Here is a 15938-nt window from a genome sequence, read left to right as displayed (position 1 = left end):
TGTTTGGCAAGGCCCATCTTAATCCCTTATTTTACATGCTAGCAACAAATGTCATATGAAATTTGAAAGTTTATACTAGAACAGTTGGGTGGGCTGCAAATGGTATTCTCCGATTTCTGTTCAACACTCAGTGCCCCATTACACAATGGGTTCATGGCTAAAGTAATCAGGACGAACAGACAAACAGAAAGAAGACGCAACAATTAAATTTTATTTTCGTGTATTTATTCTCATCTTTCGGTATAAGTATTTTCATATACGCACTGAACGGTTTAACGTATTTCGAAACATGTGGTCCTCATGTATGACGTGCTGGTTTTGTACGCCTGTGTACGTGAGCTTAAGGCGTTATCAGCCTAAATAATTAGACGCTAATAATATTGAAGGTACTGATAAATGCTGATACAAAATTTACAACTTTTGCGAAACTCTTAACGAAGTAATTTGCTATCGTTGTCTTATATTTCTAATTCCTTTTATGAAAAAGGAAAAAATAACACCCAATGAAGGAATAATGCCTAGCAGGTGATTATACAACGAACGCGAAAATACGATACATTAGCTTTACTTGACGTACAATATACATGCATTCATCCCTACTAACCTGAGCTGTACCCTACGTCAACTTACTTCTTCAGTTCCTCTATATAACTGACGTTATCGGCGCCAACTTTCACATATTCTTCAAATTTACATAGCGTCAGTACACTCTGGCCCGTATAGCCCTCCGGATGGTCATGTAATATAATTTGATGTAATGACTTTTATCAAACGTAACTTGTTCTCAGTTGAAACTATCGCTCTGGGTAAAACTGTCATAGGAAAATGAGCTAGTTATTCTGTTCGGTTATCGTTTAGCAAAAGTGTGACGGAGGGCGAAAACGATACTTCAATGTATCATGAATCATTGGATTTTTTCAATATTTACTCAACGAAAAACATCCAGAAATAAGAACTGCATTAAATCTTTAACTCATGTACATATTTAACAAAATTTGAATAGCGCGCGCATATAAAATTAACGTTCCCTCGATGGGAACAGAGCGGGCTAGCTCATACAAACGCTGATTCTAAACAGCGCCAATGTTTTCCAAAAGAAGTTTCCTATAATGTATTTGAAAATCACTTCCAGGATAGTCAGAGTCGCTTAAACGCTCTCGAATAACAAAGCTTTCATGCAATCCCTTATGCAACCCGATAAATGGTTGCTAATTGGAGCAAAAAGGCTCCGCTTTATATGAGTTCTTCTGGTTATCGCTCACCGATAACGACTGCACGTAAATTGCGAAAGATCTCGCTGCCCGCTATATGTAGTGTTGTTTGGTATAAAACGTAGCGTATTGAATAGGCATGTTCGTCATATTATACGTTCGCGAAGCACAGCTTGGAGACGCGATAAAGATAATGCCACGTTATAGATGATTTTCTTGGCCGGATTCCATGGTGATCGAGCTATGAAGTAAGCTTAGCGCTGTAGCACAATAAGGGTATCTTCAAAACGACTGCATCCCGGGTAATTCAAACATGATTCTACTTAACTGCGTTTCGCAGAGTGAAATTCTGTGTGTCTTTGCATTATCCATACGCAGAACTATTGGATGTACGCGTCGCGCGTTCCTACCAATTCTTTAGCAAAAAAAAAAAATAGTTTATTGAATAATCTAATACTTTTATCTAGAGTGGGCATTATCTTTGAGCGAAGCCTAATCACTGGACTATCGATTATATCGTGCATACGTAATATAACATTACGTCGTATGTAAGCGCCTGATATCTGTCTCTCTCTCGAACTATTACTGTTTGCCGGAAACAAACGCATCTTGCTTACCGTACTTTCTGTTTCTAGTCGTGAACTTCCGATATCACCGAACCCTTACCGAACATGCACAGTTCCGGAGTGAATGTAGAAAACTCTATTTCCAAGAGAGAATTGCGCCAAAACTTTTCGCATCACTTAAGTTCAAAGGTGGTCACTCACTGAGCAAATAACGACAGGCATATGGTAATGAAACAGTATGCTACATGGTATCAGCGGCTGGCCATAATGCACTATTAAACACAAAGTAAGTTGAGCCATGGCCAAAGTCCACATCGAGGCGGCCACATGATGACAGTCACACGGGGACAATTCTCTGTGTCAATACGTGATTTGAGTCCATTCAGTGCAACGCTGTTTGAAGATTCGGTCCGCATCCTATAGCAAAATAAAGCAAGTTTAGGGTTCAGGGAGGCGGGGGCGGAGAGGAGTCAACAGACGATATTTCATAGCCCCTGATGCAGTAGACGCGAATCCTATAGGGAGGGACCCTTGCCGGATATCCACGCATAGGACAGTGATAACGGCAACAAGCAGCTTGCTAAATAGCGACCGACTTAAGAAGGACCTATAAATTCGGCATACACATACAGGGAATCGATTCTTTGATGCTAACATGTTGATAGGCATAACGGTATATAGCATGTTACCAGCTAAACATAGTACTCTATTGCAAGAACTGGCTGCTTATGCTTAAACGGTTACTGAAAAGTCAAAGTATGGTGCAACGGTGATGTGTTTACTTGCAAAACTTTCACGGAGATGTGATGGTTTAGGGTCTAGGCTGGACCTAAACACACTTCATTTTGTTTTGCAGGCCAGCCGCCTGAAGCAGTTGTCTGATGCTCAACGGCAGTACCAGACATGAAACTCGAAACATTTACTTACGCTTTGGCAAAAAAATGGCGTACCTACGAATCGATAGAAGCGAAAATAGTATACTAGCAATATATATATATATATATAATTTCGATAGTAAAATTCTCCAGTTGCTTCAACTAGTTATTAGAACATAAGCTTATCTGAATAATCAGAAGATCCCTGTTTCTCTCAGGCTGGTAGGCTGCACCAAAATATAATCTAGATAATTGACGTATCGAAAGGGCTTATTTAATACTGTACCAAACGGGACGGCAGTTTTGGTTGGATAAAATTCATTTGTTGAAAGATGAACTCACAAGTATAGCAAAGTAAGATTATGCAGTGTTAGAAGATAACCGCAACCAAGCAAGGTCGACCTTTGTTAGCAGTAATGACTGCCGAGCAAAATAATGACTAATTGGGAGGGATACGAACCGCAAAAATAATCTGAGAACTTTCAAAGAGGCTTTCATTGCGTGAATGTGAAAGGTTTTATTCTATTCTGCAATATAGGTAAAAAAAAATTTAACTGATAGTAGATTTAGTATTATGACATACTCTGTTGGTTCTGCGACAGATCTTTTTTTATTATTATTATCTTATGACAATTATTTTATTACCCAATCTCAGCTGAATCTTTGGTACATTTTCCGCCATGTCATTATCGTGTTATTTTGATACCTTTATCTAAAACAGATAACAGATCCGACGGACAAGAAATTTACAAGGCGTCTTGAGACAAAAGCGGCAACAGACGTTTTTTCAGACTTCCGTACTAAATCAAGCCTCGGTTCTAGCTAGTGATGTTTAATTCTTGACTGATTTCTGACCGGTATCACATGCTGTCATTTAGGCCTAAAAAAGAAACAGCTTATGTCTGCCAAATCATATAATAAAGGCATATCATAATAAATAATTAAAAATAAAGGGTGGCGAAGAAGCACGGTCAAATATGTTTCTTTGTCGATTACTTCTACCAAAAATTCTTTAATAAAACATGATCTAAACAGCTAATGTCTGATGTTATATAAAGATTTGTCGTGAGAACTCGAATTTTTGAGCGAACATCCATAAATAAAGCAGTTGGATAATCAACTAAAATCAAGCGTTAAGTCTGAGGTCACCTTGCGACAAGGTAGAGCATTGGATGACTGGAGTTTCAAGTTTTACAAAGCTTCTTGGCGCGTGAAGTACGAAAACATCAAAGGACGTTAAGTGCAGTCACCCAATAGTGTCCTTCATTATAAACTAGCTTCGTACGGTTTCACTGGCCCTTAAAGGTAATGGTAGAGTAGTACACGGGCGGCGTCTGCGTGACCATGGTCACATAAACTGTTTGTCGGCCAAGGCTATTCATGCCGTTGCCGGTGGTCGTTCTTGAAACGTGAACAAAACACTGACGCCGTTGTTTACGTACGGTGCAGCCTATTGGGCACATCGACGTATAGTTTCATACAGTGATCTGATCATTTCAGACTAGCTTATTCTCTAGACGTAAAAATGAATCGTTTCATACTAAACACTCAAGACATACTGTTTGCTGTAGGCTATTAAATTGCAAGAAATAAATACTTGATTTTAGATTAGGCCTGATTTGTGGGACGTAGGTTTCTCATTACAAGGCACAAACTGCTGAGGCAGTGCGAGGTTGAAAATAGGTGCTGAGATGGCTAGGGCACCCTTTTATTAATTTAAGTCAATTTATTCATCAGTTAAATAAAATATGTAAAAACAATCATCGTATTTTTCTTTCTTGTCCAAATTAGTTTCATTGTATTTGAACAACGATCTTTGATCGCTGCACTCTAGTATAAAGATGGCGGTACCTTTATGGACATACCAAACAGAAGTACATGCTATTTTAAGCTAAAGGACTACTGTGAATGACCTAGGAAATCTTTCGGTATCTGAACACAGTCATGTCTATAACATAGAAATTAAATTTAGCCAATACGCTAGAAAATTAGAGTGTCCTGTGAGCTCCTATAGTATAATATTTTATAGGACTGCGTATAGTTGCGAGCACTTTATGGAAGCTCAACGATTTATGCGATGATTTTCTTATAAAAACATTATATGTACCGCAAAAAAGTGCCAAGCACGTTAAGCTCCTGTTAAGCTAACTCTTGTTGGATAATGTGACATGCTACGTATTCTATGGCTTGTACTTAAGACTACGCAGAGTAAAAGGTGTGTACTGTTACAGTAACATTAGTATGCATTGCATAAGGCACAAAAGTTTTTTTTTAATATTTTTTTTACCTGTGAAAAAAATTTGCTTTCTAGTTTTCGATTTGTTATTTGTTAGTATCACTATCAAGTGTTAGTATCAGTTAGGTCGTGTTACAATGTCGTTTTTAATTAGAAACGTTTGTAATTTTTCCCTAAACCATAGTCTGACTGGCCAACTTTTTTAATGAACACAACATATGCTGTTAGCTGTCATCGTCATTTTCTTTCCCAGGCACATTAAACGGCTTTTTTTTTTCAGACAGTCTCCTGCGAAGAGAAAAAGCCTTCTTTGCTAAACTTTGTTAACATATGAACTTTAAGATAAGGAGTTTTAAAATAGTTTTATCGTGGTATCCCTTGGGAACTATCAAAAACAAAACGAAGGTCCGTCTAGTCTGTTCCTCTAACCAGCTGCGCTATTTAACTGAAGGCAGCAGAGTGAAGATCGTCGTCGACAAATTTGGCATCAGCAAGTATGTGATTCTGAAGGGAAATCATAGCAATTCAAATAGCTGTTAATTCCAATAAAGCCAATTTATAATCCTCGACAAGCAAATCTCCACGAAATAGATGAACAAATAAAGGATCATTATGCGAAAAATCAACCCTTTATCATTCAACGCCCTGAATATATTTGGGTCATAAAAATTTGACTAACTGCCCTGTAGGGGCATGTTAGATCGTCACATGTAAGATAGAAGATCATAAACAACAAGTGTTATTTTTGCCGCTCCTGGTATAATAGAATGATTGATATTTTTGCGTGAAGCTCCAGATTAACAGTTGATGAAGAAAGTGAAACAAAAAGTGATGTATAAGGACCTCCGTGTAATGATCTAGACGATCGGAAGTCAATAGAGAAAAAAGTATTTGTCATGCTCGCATAAGCTATGTATCGCACATCTATTCAGCCGCTAACTGTCTTTGACCCAAACGTCTAAAAATAATACCACAAATTAAGGCTTTTGACATCGGGCGCATAAGCAGGGTCATCAACAAACCCTCCTTTTTTTCATTTACAGCTAGCTGGTCAAAGGCCATGCTGTTTCAAACACTGTTAAATGCGCTAGAGTTCTAATCAGTTTTCGGTAGGTTTTTTCTTAGATGTAACAACAACGTATAGTGAGATAGACTTTTTTTTGCTAGGAAAACTGATCAAGTTTTTGTGAATTCGCTTAGAAAAGTTAAGAGTCTTTATGTAACCACAATGGCTATCTAATCAATATATCTCGACCAGCCGACATGTTCCGTGTGACAAATTCCTGAAGGACGCGCCACGTTCCCACTGGTTAGGAGGCCTTTGTTCAATAGCGGTTCCATTAATAAATTGTGACTAGGAAGCTCGTGCAGAGGTTAGGTGGCACAATAAATAATATCCGATTAAGCTAAAACAGAATCATGGTTGCGGTTTTCAGAGTCTTTTAGACCATAGCCCGTGATCTTAATGAAGCGCTATAATTCAAAATAGATACAGATACAAGACTGTCGTTCATCCAGTGGTCTAGACGCACACTGATCAAGTACTCAGTTACTTATTCACTAGAGTTCGTAATGGTTTTATTTACCTGTTATCGTTAAAAGGTTTTTGTTTGTGCTTTTGTCAGCTAATCTGTCCATACGTTGCTTTCTAGCAGCTATACAACCTACTAATAGTTAGGCGTACAGGCAAAAGGGGCAAAAATAGGTCTACAATAGAGTTAGCTATGATATGACAGTCGAAAAAACACAGATCAACGGAGAATTTACTTTGTCAATTGTAGACTTACTAAATTATTTGCCGTATCCAAGTATGAATTTGGTCCGGGCGTCCACAAGACAAGCTTAGCTTAAATCCGTAATGAATAACTGTGTACGAATAGAGCCACTAATATTATAATTAATCTATACCAGCCACTACCTGTTGGTCAAATCGCATTTATACGAGCATACGACGTGATAAACAATAATGAAATTTAATTTGACGCTCTAAAAATAGCCGATCCCTCGAATAACTAGCATCACGTCTTTCCGCATCGTTTTTTCTCCGGACGAAAATCGCGTCACTTTCGGTTGTACAAACACATTCTCTCCTTGAGAAGACTGCCGTAGCATCCGCCCCTTGCCTCACGCGAGTACCGATAAAACCGCAGCAGTTCCCTTTCTTTTCGGGACATGGCAAGGGACATCCTGTATAAATATTGCTCTAATATTGGTTGCGTCTTTATAGTCTATCTACCAAGCTTCGCAACTTGAATCAGCTTAGCAAGAGGGTGTACGTTATTCGAGTTTAGCCCTGTCAAGTTCTGAATGCGCACTGAGCTTTTCCCGACAGTCCAGGTGGCTGATTCTGCATCTCTACTCCTTTGCAAGGGCTCTCGGCTTGGTAACGCCGGAAACACCCTCGAGTTACGAGTGCTTTCTCTTCTTCATCACGTGCCCTGAAAGTATGTGTTTCGCTTATAGTAGACTGTGCAGTAATCGAATAATAACAATTAGAGATCCATTAAACACAAGTCAATATGAGCTTGCCACAGTTACTGGACAAGGTGGACGTAAGCAGAAAGATACCCAACGCTTTATCCTGTCTATGGACTAGCAGCTTGTAATATCTTCCCGAGCTTATCTCTTCTGCACTAATAACCCGAATTTAGGCGTCTATGACATAGCGTGTAGATGATTAACTGATTTCGGATCGCACAGGTCTGTGAGAGGATCGTTCATTTTCGTCAAAATAGTTGCCGTCTGTTTAATGGTCTCGAGCATGACAACTAATGGATAACCACCGGCAAATACAGGAAGCTTCTTTTAAAATCCCTAGGGATAGTTAGTCACTTTTAAAAATAGTTATTTTTGGTTATTTTGTTCAGCCGTCTTCGATCGCCATGCAGAAGCGGGCGACTAAAAAATTACCAGAGGCTGCCTTATGTGGTGAAGTTTGTTGCGTTAACTAATGAAGACGAGAGCGGGCTTCTTTGCAGGAAAGATCTAGTTATATGGGGCGACTGAAAAGAGGGGCTTTTAATATAATGCGTATATTTCTCTGACGCACGTTCTTAGGAGTACACAGGCCACTAATCGATTGAACCAGTTGTCATTTTACTGCCGGCACCCCACAGATTAGTTCTCGAACAGATCTTCTTCATCGTTCTCTTACCACTAAAAGCGTAGTTCGCATCAATATGCGCCCGTCTGCTGACTTCCAGACTCCCGCTCTCAGGTAACATGACATTTATACATACATATATATATATATATATCTAGTCGAATAATCTTTTTTGCACAGCGTAAGATTTATGCCAAGATCCTGGATTGACTTTACGTATTAGAAATTGTCATTTGCGTCTAATTTAGCTGCTAAACGAATTCCACTGAATAAACGCATATAATTTGTTCGCTGCCCATTATTTTGTTTCCGCCATTTTGTTACACGAAGCTGGCCGCGTTTCGATTTGTCACCTTTGTTATTAACACGCTATAAATCACCACACACCGACAATTTTTCACTTTTTAAAAATGTTTGTCTTTCTTTATAGTTTCTTTACAGTTTCTTTATAGTTTACCCTAAAACATTTGTATTATATTATAACGAACAGGACAAATTAATGTTAATTATTAAGCTTTCATTACCGTTAATCGGGCAACGTATTCGAGCATTATTAAGATATCAAAATGTATCATCTTAACGTTTAGGAAGACGAGTGTGGAATCCGTTATTCCGAAGGAAAAGAAGGTCGAATATCGAGCTGCCTATAAACAGCAGCAGGAGCGTTCAAAGGATGACCCAAAAAAAGGACAGAACGGTATCTGGGGTCCTACATTCACCAATCGTCAGCACTTCAACGACCTGCACTTCTGTTAGACTTCACCGTCATATAGCAGATACTGTCACTTTCCGATTCCTTCGATAATGACCTCGTATGGTTTTGCCGATGGCGTCGGTAAAATATTCGAACTACCTGCTTGTTGTCGGAGTTGAAACTCAGTTTCAGATGCAGATGGGCCTGTTACGACGCATGTCGTTGTAACAGTACACACACATTGTTGGACCAACCTAAAAAAAAGAGGAAGAACCAAACACAAAGCTTTTTATGAATTCTAGAGACAAAATCTTGCTTCGAAGGCCTTATTGGCACGGATCTGGTGCTAGTAAATGATTGTAATGATAGGATCTGTTCGTGATAATCTGTGGGAGGTTATATAGTTTGTATGGATCGATGCTGGCGAGCCATTTTTATCTCGTTACTCGATGACCCGTCACGAAAAAAGGATATGACAATAGCATTGTTTAACGTCAACTTATTGATAATTCGCTATTAAAATAAATAGTAAAATGTTTCACTGCCAGACATTTCTGCTTACTCGCGCTAAGCTCTGAATAGATAAATATATTTTGACATTGACGATAACTCGTGACAGGCATATTGTAACAGTATGTTATAAGTTATCGACAAAACATCAAATCTGTGGTGTTTATACTAGAAGCGGAACTAGCAACTTGTGTGGTCATAATGGAACGACGCCAAAACTTAGTTTTCAGCCGACAGTCAACCACAAAACAGAAATGAAGAAGCGTGCTGTTCCTGGTTACGTTGCCAGATAGGCCAAAATCTACCAGTAATGCCGATTTAGGCCAATTTCACGGACATGAACATGAAGCATCTGTGCGAACGCGCTGCTCAGAGCTACCATCGACAAAATTACGTTTTTCTTTATCGCAAAGAAAACAAAAGTTGGTATTAACAATGAACCTCTAAACCTGCGGAGCTACGTTCCCTCTTAATACAAAGCGTTCTTTTGTACCCTGTACCGCGTCTTTTGCTTGTTTGATAGTATTCTAGGCAACTCGATGACCTTTGCAAGCGACATGCTCGTGCCTTTTTGAAAAATTTTATTATTGCAATTGACCAAATGCGTAAGGTTAGGCTAGGTTGATTAAAAGTGTCGATAGGTTGCATGATGCATGTCTGTTTGTCAACAATGGAAATTCGGTTATCCAACTAATATCAGTTAACTTATGCGCCTATCTCTCTATTAGTTATTCACTGTGATACTTCACCCGCAACGTTTTAATGACCATTCTAATGATAAATTTCTCGCTTTCAGTTAAGGCTGGCGTTTAATAGAAAAAATAATACTATTTACTTTATTCGGCTTTAGTTGGCCTCATGAGATAACTGTATAAACCATATCTAGATACGTATTTTATTGATTATATTATCTGTTCGTCTGCTTTACCTACTTAAGCAGACGAATAAATAAACTTATTATTAATTTCTAATGAATATTATACATTATCAATAATTGCTGAGTCGAAATAACACCGATAGTTAACAACAGATAGTTAAAACTAAATGGCGGTGCTAGATTTGTTAATGTTCCTTTATTTACTTTTTTTTTTTTACAAGACTGACAACCGGACGGTACATGAAACAGACAGCTTTCTTCTAAGCTCGCCGAATGTTGTCAGTATAAGCAAAGCTGGTTGATCTGTCGGCTAACCGACCGCGGTGTATACGCGATGACCGTTTTATCAACGCTCCATCGTTATTAGAATAATCATTATCATCGCCACTATTGGTTCTAATGAAGGCTGTTCCGTATTATAATTCGATGGCTGGTTGACATTGATTTAGTGATGTTAAGGAGCCAACTCTGCACTTAAGGCTTCAATCCTTATATAGAATCCCAATCAGCAATCGATTATAAACAAACTTTTGTGATACGGCCTTCGGTTACGTGGAAACGACTTGTCTCTGAATGATTTTTTTGCTGTCCCAGAAGCGACGGTTTTCATTATGTGGGTCGAACTCTGTCCCGTTGGGCGTGACACATCGGCACTACAGCAGACCGTCGCTGTTGATTATAAGATGTCTATTTCGGAAATGCTGTTGTTCCCCTTAGGTGCGTTAGTGATATACGCAGTGCTACACCGGCGACTTAGATGATCATCAACGACTCGCGGATGACGTCGTGGTCTTTACCGTTGCAAGCTTCATCGACCATGCAGCCCTCTAAAAGTTGACATCGAAACATAATAGCAGAGCTTCGATTTATAGTATATCTCAAATTTGTAGCGCTCAGTTCAAATGATTCAACGGTGACAGGCTATGGAGGAGAACTAATACGCACGCAGACATGTTATAATTTAACGTGCATCAACCATTGGCACACCGCGCTTTTTTTTCTGGCTTTGGATAACAAAATAATAATATTTTTCTCTAAGTGCGCTATAGGCTACGTGATAAAACAATAACAATTGCATACTGTAGTACCGTAGAAGGGAAAAGACGGAAATGAACAGGGAATAGAAGTGTAGGACTTAACTGGTTTTATCCGTGAAAAGTGACACCAAAAGGTCATCGTAGCCTGCCTGTCTGTCATCAGCCTTCTCTAAAAGTTTGATGTTACTCTTTCAAGATTAAGCTGCTGGTAAAACGATCTCCATCTTTGCCTATTGTCGCTGGCGTTACAACTATGGGATGGAAAGAAACAATTCAAAAGGAAATGGGAACAGTGCGACCGCCGGTTGCGGTCATAATAAGCAGATTGCCTTTCCTTTCCATTAAACGTAAAGATATCTACTAGTGCTACAACTGCCACTAACAATATTATGGTGATGATACACATTTCTCTTACCAGAAAGCAGCACCATGTTTACTGAAATACCCTTTATGTACAACCACGGTAATTATCAACGCTGTACAGCATATGCGCAGGTGCAAAGCAAACGTTCGCGCATTAATTACGAGCCGACTTCATGATGACGTTACATTAGATAGTGGCTGAAGGACGTTTGGCTACAAAAAGAGTCGATGAGAATGACTGCTGAAGCAAACCTAATTTGAGTACGGACTGTTGATTATTCTAAAGGCGCATACTTCCAGAAAAAAATCTAATTCATTTTATTAATTCGTTAAGCGTTCGTTCTTACCTGACGTACAGCAGAATCTGTTTAGGGCACAATGGCCTTTATTTTCGGATCCACAGCGCATGCCTGTATTGGTGCAAGGTTTCAATTTAAGGGCCTCTCTCTTGCATGACCTTAGGTGAGGACTGTCTCCCGCATCAATTAGACAGCTCTCCGAATTGCAGCAAATATTAGGCCCGAAGCATTGGCCAGTTGATCCAGGACCACACGGTGGACACTGTGAGTACTACACAAACGTTACTACGCCAGTTGTATAACAATGCAATCGAAAGTAGTACGACATAGGCCTAAATTTTAGAGCGTCAGTCAAGAGTCAGAATCAAATATTACGTATATTTGGATGTTAGATCGTACCGAATGAGTAGCTGGTACGTTTGCTACCGTGAGTACATTTGCTTTACGATGAGAAGAAATGATCTGGGGCCGTATTAAAAATCCACTAACCTATCATTTTCGCATCGTTATTGAAAAATTTGGTAGCAATCATGTTTGGCACGAAATGAATGACATTTACTATAACTTTACAGTTTGTTTTTCACTGCATAGTAACTAGGGGATGATATCGATATTGGTCTGAAATTATAACGTTATTGTAGCTAGCAACACATCTATCGAACCAGAATAAGATCTGGTACAGGACATCATCCTTATCATTTCGACTGTTATCTCCGTATCTACTTTAATACGGGCGGCCTCTAAAAGGAGACATGATTCGAACACAAAATTCATTTTCTTTAACATTCAATAGGAAAGCACTGCGTCGTTTTAATGTTTAACACGCAAAATGTTGCTGCCGCCGTTTTATAAGGAAATCAGTATGTTACTATACAAAGATTTGGTGATAAACCTCTTCGGCCTTTTAGTTCTTTTAGGTCAATGTTTAAAGCTTCCATGTCTGTTCGTCTGACTACACATGGTAGGTACTACATTGCCTTCTGTATTCTAAACCTATTGATTTATCCCGCTGGAACTGACAGCGTATAACCTACTTGCGCACTATTGATACGCATCCCCTTGTCAGTAATGGCGACTATAGATTTTCTAAATAGATATGTTTGATCTCTATTTTGATATGCTCACCTTACGGAAGTCACTCGAAAACTGTACGAGCCCGAATCCAGTATCAGAGCGTTTTCCACCAATAGGACAATTTGTGATGAAACAGGTCAGGCTAAGGCCGACAATGTTGGCTAGTACGAGTACGTGAAGCTTCATTTTACCAGAAAATAACACTACCCAACGTAGAAAAAATAATACGGTCCAGTAATGGCTGCTAATATCCTACCGAATCTTCCTCTTACTCGCTGTTCAGGCCTAGATGAGTAACACGGAGTCTCCACCTCGCGAAGCAAGAGTTGACTCCAAAACCCGAGTAGATCTGCGTTGGCTACTGCGAAGACGCGGACCCTTTATACGTTTCAACCGCGGCAGCGCATAGGTCTCAGATGCCATCGACGTCAACCGCGGATCCATTGTTGTAGTCAACTCAAAAACTTAATAGGACAAGTCTGTGTTGGAAACACATCGTGCACAGGTACGCACAGCGGGGGAACACCCCAGCTATGTCTTCCGATATGATGAGTTGAATTGTATGAATAGAAATGGGGGAGAGCGACAGAAATTGGTGGTGGCGATCAAAGCGGAGGAAGGACCGGATTCTACGACGTCATGCTCGCCTACCAGTCACCTTTCCACTTGTTTGAAAAACCAATTTATCTCCCGCTGAGAGCGTGAACTCTACAGTGTATCGAAATGTAAAGCCCATAGATTTATCATCTTCTTGATATTTATAAATGCTGATAGATATATCTAGGCAACTTTTTGATCAAAGTGTAATTTTCACACTATGACATATGGAAAACTGGTTTACAACTTGATGGACACAGACTGTTCCCTGTTCCTTATAATGCGTTGAGCTATTTGAGATGCCGACCTCCGCATAGGGCGCACTAGAGTTGAATCCTGCCCCGTTCGAATTGTGATTTGCATCATAACTAATTATTAAGTGACCGTACAGTCACGTACCAAGAGCGTGGGCATCACCACAGGAAAATAACGCGGATGACGCTGCTAACAAGTTGTTTAGTGCCAATACGATGATTATACTTTTAGGGAGTTGTTCGAGCCTAAAGGTGCTCGGCGAGGTGCGTCCGCTTATGGTTAAGTCAAACTCAATTATGACAAAATCGTCATTGTGGCGTTCATCACATGTTGGACAATCAAATCTTCTTCTAGTTACCCGACCCGACCCGACCCGACAGAAATGTTTTTTTTTTTTGTTTAGTCGTAATACACAAAAGATTTACGGTTCCGTTGGTGTGAACTCGTCTTCAATGCGCATTGGTCCACTTTTGCAAATTTAGTCTTCTACCATTTTTACAGCAGGTTGACTTATTTAGTACGTACTACCACGAATAATAGTGTTGCTATCCATAAATCCATGTTGTATCAAGTACCGTTACTTAATTAGAAAATAAACTGATTAAAGAAACAGAACATATGATATTATGTTATTATTTTTTAGCTAATACAAATACCTATTGTATATTTTTAGCTATAGTGTTTTTGGAAACATCATCTATTAAGTGATCTAAAGCGGTGCATGAACGGTATTGGAATGTGTTTGTTCTGATCAGCAAAAGAGATTAGTAGCAAGCCGTTCATAGGATTTATGATAGGCTAGATATTTGAATCTCCTAGCCGACTCGCCACTACCATCAAAAAACCTACGCCATTTCTTTGAGCCCTCAGCAAACAGGGCCTTTAACCATAAAACTGAGAGCGAGAATTCACGGAGATTCGTAGGGATTTCCTTGGTTCAGACGCCTTGAGGAACGTATAGAAACGTGTAGTGGCATGCTAATCTTACGCTCACGTTGTGGTCGAGGTTCGAATCCGCCCGTAGACAGACATTGTTTTTGTGCTGGGAGCCAGCCAACGAGTCAGCCGTCTGATCGGACGCCTATAAGCGATACCGAACAGACAACTTTCCTACCGCATTCGAAATTTCTGGCAAATCCCAAATTTGTTTTATTAAACCAGACCAACGTAAAGAATTCTAAATGATTCTATATTGTTTTTCATCTTGATAAGCTGTTAGCGTGTATTACTAGTAAAGGTGAATAAATATGATTCTACTGATAGTATGTATTCAATTCAAATAAACTTGATTCAAACATACGTGCCCCAAGACCGCATCGGTTTAGAGAGATCATTCTGTTTCGTGTTCCGGCTTCGTTGTTAGGCATTCGAGGCTGTCTCCTAGCACGAAACGAATTCTCCCTAGGTCAGGATGGAACATGCGTGTCTTTGAGATTGGCATTATCCTCTACCTATCACCGGGCCTGCTTTTAAGTAACAGATCAACCAAGAATTGAATGAGACTGTTATTTCATAAAAGTAACACATAGAAATACCCAAATAGGCGTTGACATTAAATTAGTGCAGACGACATTTAATAGATGTTAGCAACTCTACGCGGAGTACTTTTCCTATACAACGGATATAAGATGATACTGAGTGACATCCTATCCAAATATACTTGTGTTGCTCAAGCGCAGAATTTACCGCGTAGTTCCTGCACTCCGTTGATTGAGCTAACAGCGTCTTATGGTAATTTCTAAAAGGGCGGTTACAAGGCTGGCGACGCTAGAGGTCAGATGTAATTTTGCACATGCAATTATTTGCACATCAACTCGAGGCGTCTTTAATTGCGAAACTGTAAGAACTGGTTAGACATTGAAAGGATTTCATATGCGAGCCGATTTTGATAACTGAAAAATGGTCCGAATTGAATCACAGTAGATCGTTGATGCTATATTCAAACGGTGAGAGAGTGCCTTAAGCCACAACAACAGCGTTCGTAAACATCGATACAAGGCGGGATATTTAAAAATAGAGAGGCATGTGTTGGTGGAACCCATATATCGAAAACCTAGCAATGCAAGCACAACGTTTGGGACTGGTATATGAGAAAATGCTCAGTTTAATCTAATCTTTATCCAATTGTCAAGCCAAAGTGCCTTGTTATCAAGAAGCATTGAAAGATTTTAAAGGGAACACATTAAGTTTTAATCATTTTTACAGAAAGATCGGGTGAATCATAACTATTTTCAATATCTG

At 39.4% G+C, this 15938-nt stretch overlaps 1 protein-coding gene and 3 long non-coding RNA genes across 6 annotated transcripts; 2 read left to right on the top strand and 2 right to left on the bottom strand.

The window, feature by feature from the left end:
* Nucleotides 1–203: 203 nt before the first annotated feature.
* Nucleotides 204–6968, bottom strand: LOC147755649 (uncharacterized). Its single transcript, XR_015329043.1, has 2 exons — nucleotides 6676–6968; nucleotides 204–2384 (listed from the first exon to the last, which is right to left on the bottom strand). It is a non-coding gene; the product is annotated as an uncharacterized LOC147755649 (long non-coding RNA).
* Nucleotides 6969–7119: 151 nt separating this feature from the next.
* LOC111250986 (uncharacterized) lies at nucleotides 7120–9692 on the top strand. The gene is made up of 3 exons (XR_002673594.2): nucleotides 7120–7332; nucleotides 7946–8105; nucleotides 8579–9692. It is a non-coding gene; the product is annotated as an uncharacterized LOC111250986 (long non-coding RNA).
* Nucleotides 9693–10246: 554 nt separating this feature from the next.
* Nucleotides 10247–13132, bottom strand: LOC111251516 (oxytocin-neurophysin 1 proprotein-like). Of its 3 annotated transcripts, XR_015329032.1 has the most exons (4): nucleotides 12897–13132; nucleotides 11820–12042; nucleotides 11213–11360; nucleotides 10247–10899 (listed from the first exon to the last, which is right to left on the bottom strand). XR_015329032.1 is itself a non-coding variant. In XM_022808160.2 (3 exons), the coding sequence occupies exons 1-3, from the start codon at nucleotides 13029–13031 to the stop codon at nucleotides 10826–10828; spliced, it is 432 nt and encodes a 143-aa protein (XP_022663895.1). In that variant the 5' UTR covers nucleotides 13032–13132; the 3' UTR covers nucleotides 10247–10825. The 3 variants fall into 3 exon arrangements, 2 of the variants coding, with proteins under 2 accessions (XP_022663895.1, XP_086847008.1); XM_022808160.2 differs by lacking the exon at nucleotides 11213–11360; XM_086990882.1 differs by lacking the exon at nucleotides 11213–11360 and having other exon boundaries at nucleotides 11820–12033.
* On the top strand, nucleotides 11579–14316 carry LOC111251518 (uncharacterized). Its single transcript, XR_015329040.1, has 3 exons — nucleotides 11579–11733; nucleotides 11935–12035; nucleotides 13129–14316. It is a non-coding gene; the product is annotated as an uncharacterized LOC111251518 (long non-coding RNA).
* Nucleotides 14317–15938: the final 1622 nt, after the last annotated feature.

The sequence above is a fragment of the Varroa destructor genome, unplaced genomic scaffold (genome assembly GCF_002443255.2).
Source record: "Varroa destructor unplaced genomic scaffold, Vdes_3.0 BEIS01000005.1, whole genome shotgun sequence".
NCBI lineage: Eukaryota > Metazoa > Arthropoda > Arachnida > Mesostigmata > Varroidae > Varroa > Varroa destructor.
Note: the sequence above shows the minus strand (reverse complement) of the source record. Positions and strands in the feature narration are given on the sequence as shown.

Coding starts and splice junctions, on each gene's coding strand:
- LOC111251516 (XM_022808160.2), bottom strand. CDS start 13,031: ATGAAGCTTCACGTACTCGTACTAGCCAACATTGTCGGCCTTAGCCTG. Junction 12,043..12,896: donor TTTCGAGTGACTTCCGTAAG/GTGAGCATATCA, acceptor ACGTTTGTGTAG/TACTCACAGTGTCCACCGTG. Junction 10,900..11,819: donor CAGATTCTGCTGTACGTCAG/GTAAGAACGAAC, acceptor GTCAACTTTTAG/AGGGCTGCATGGTCGATGAA.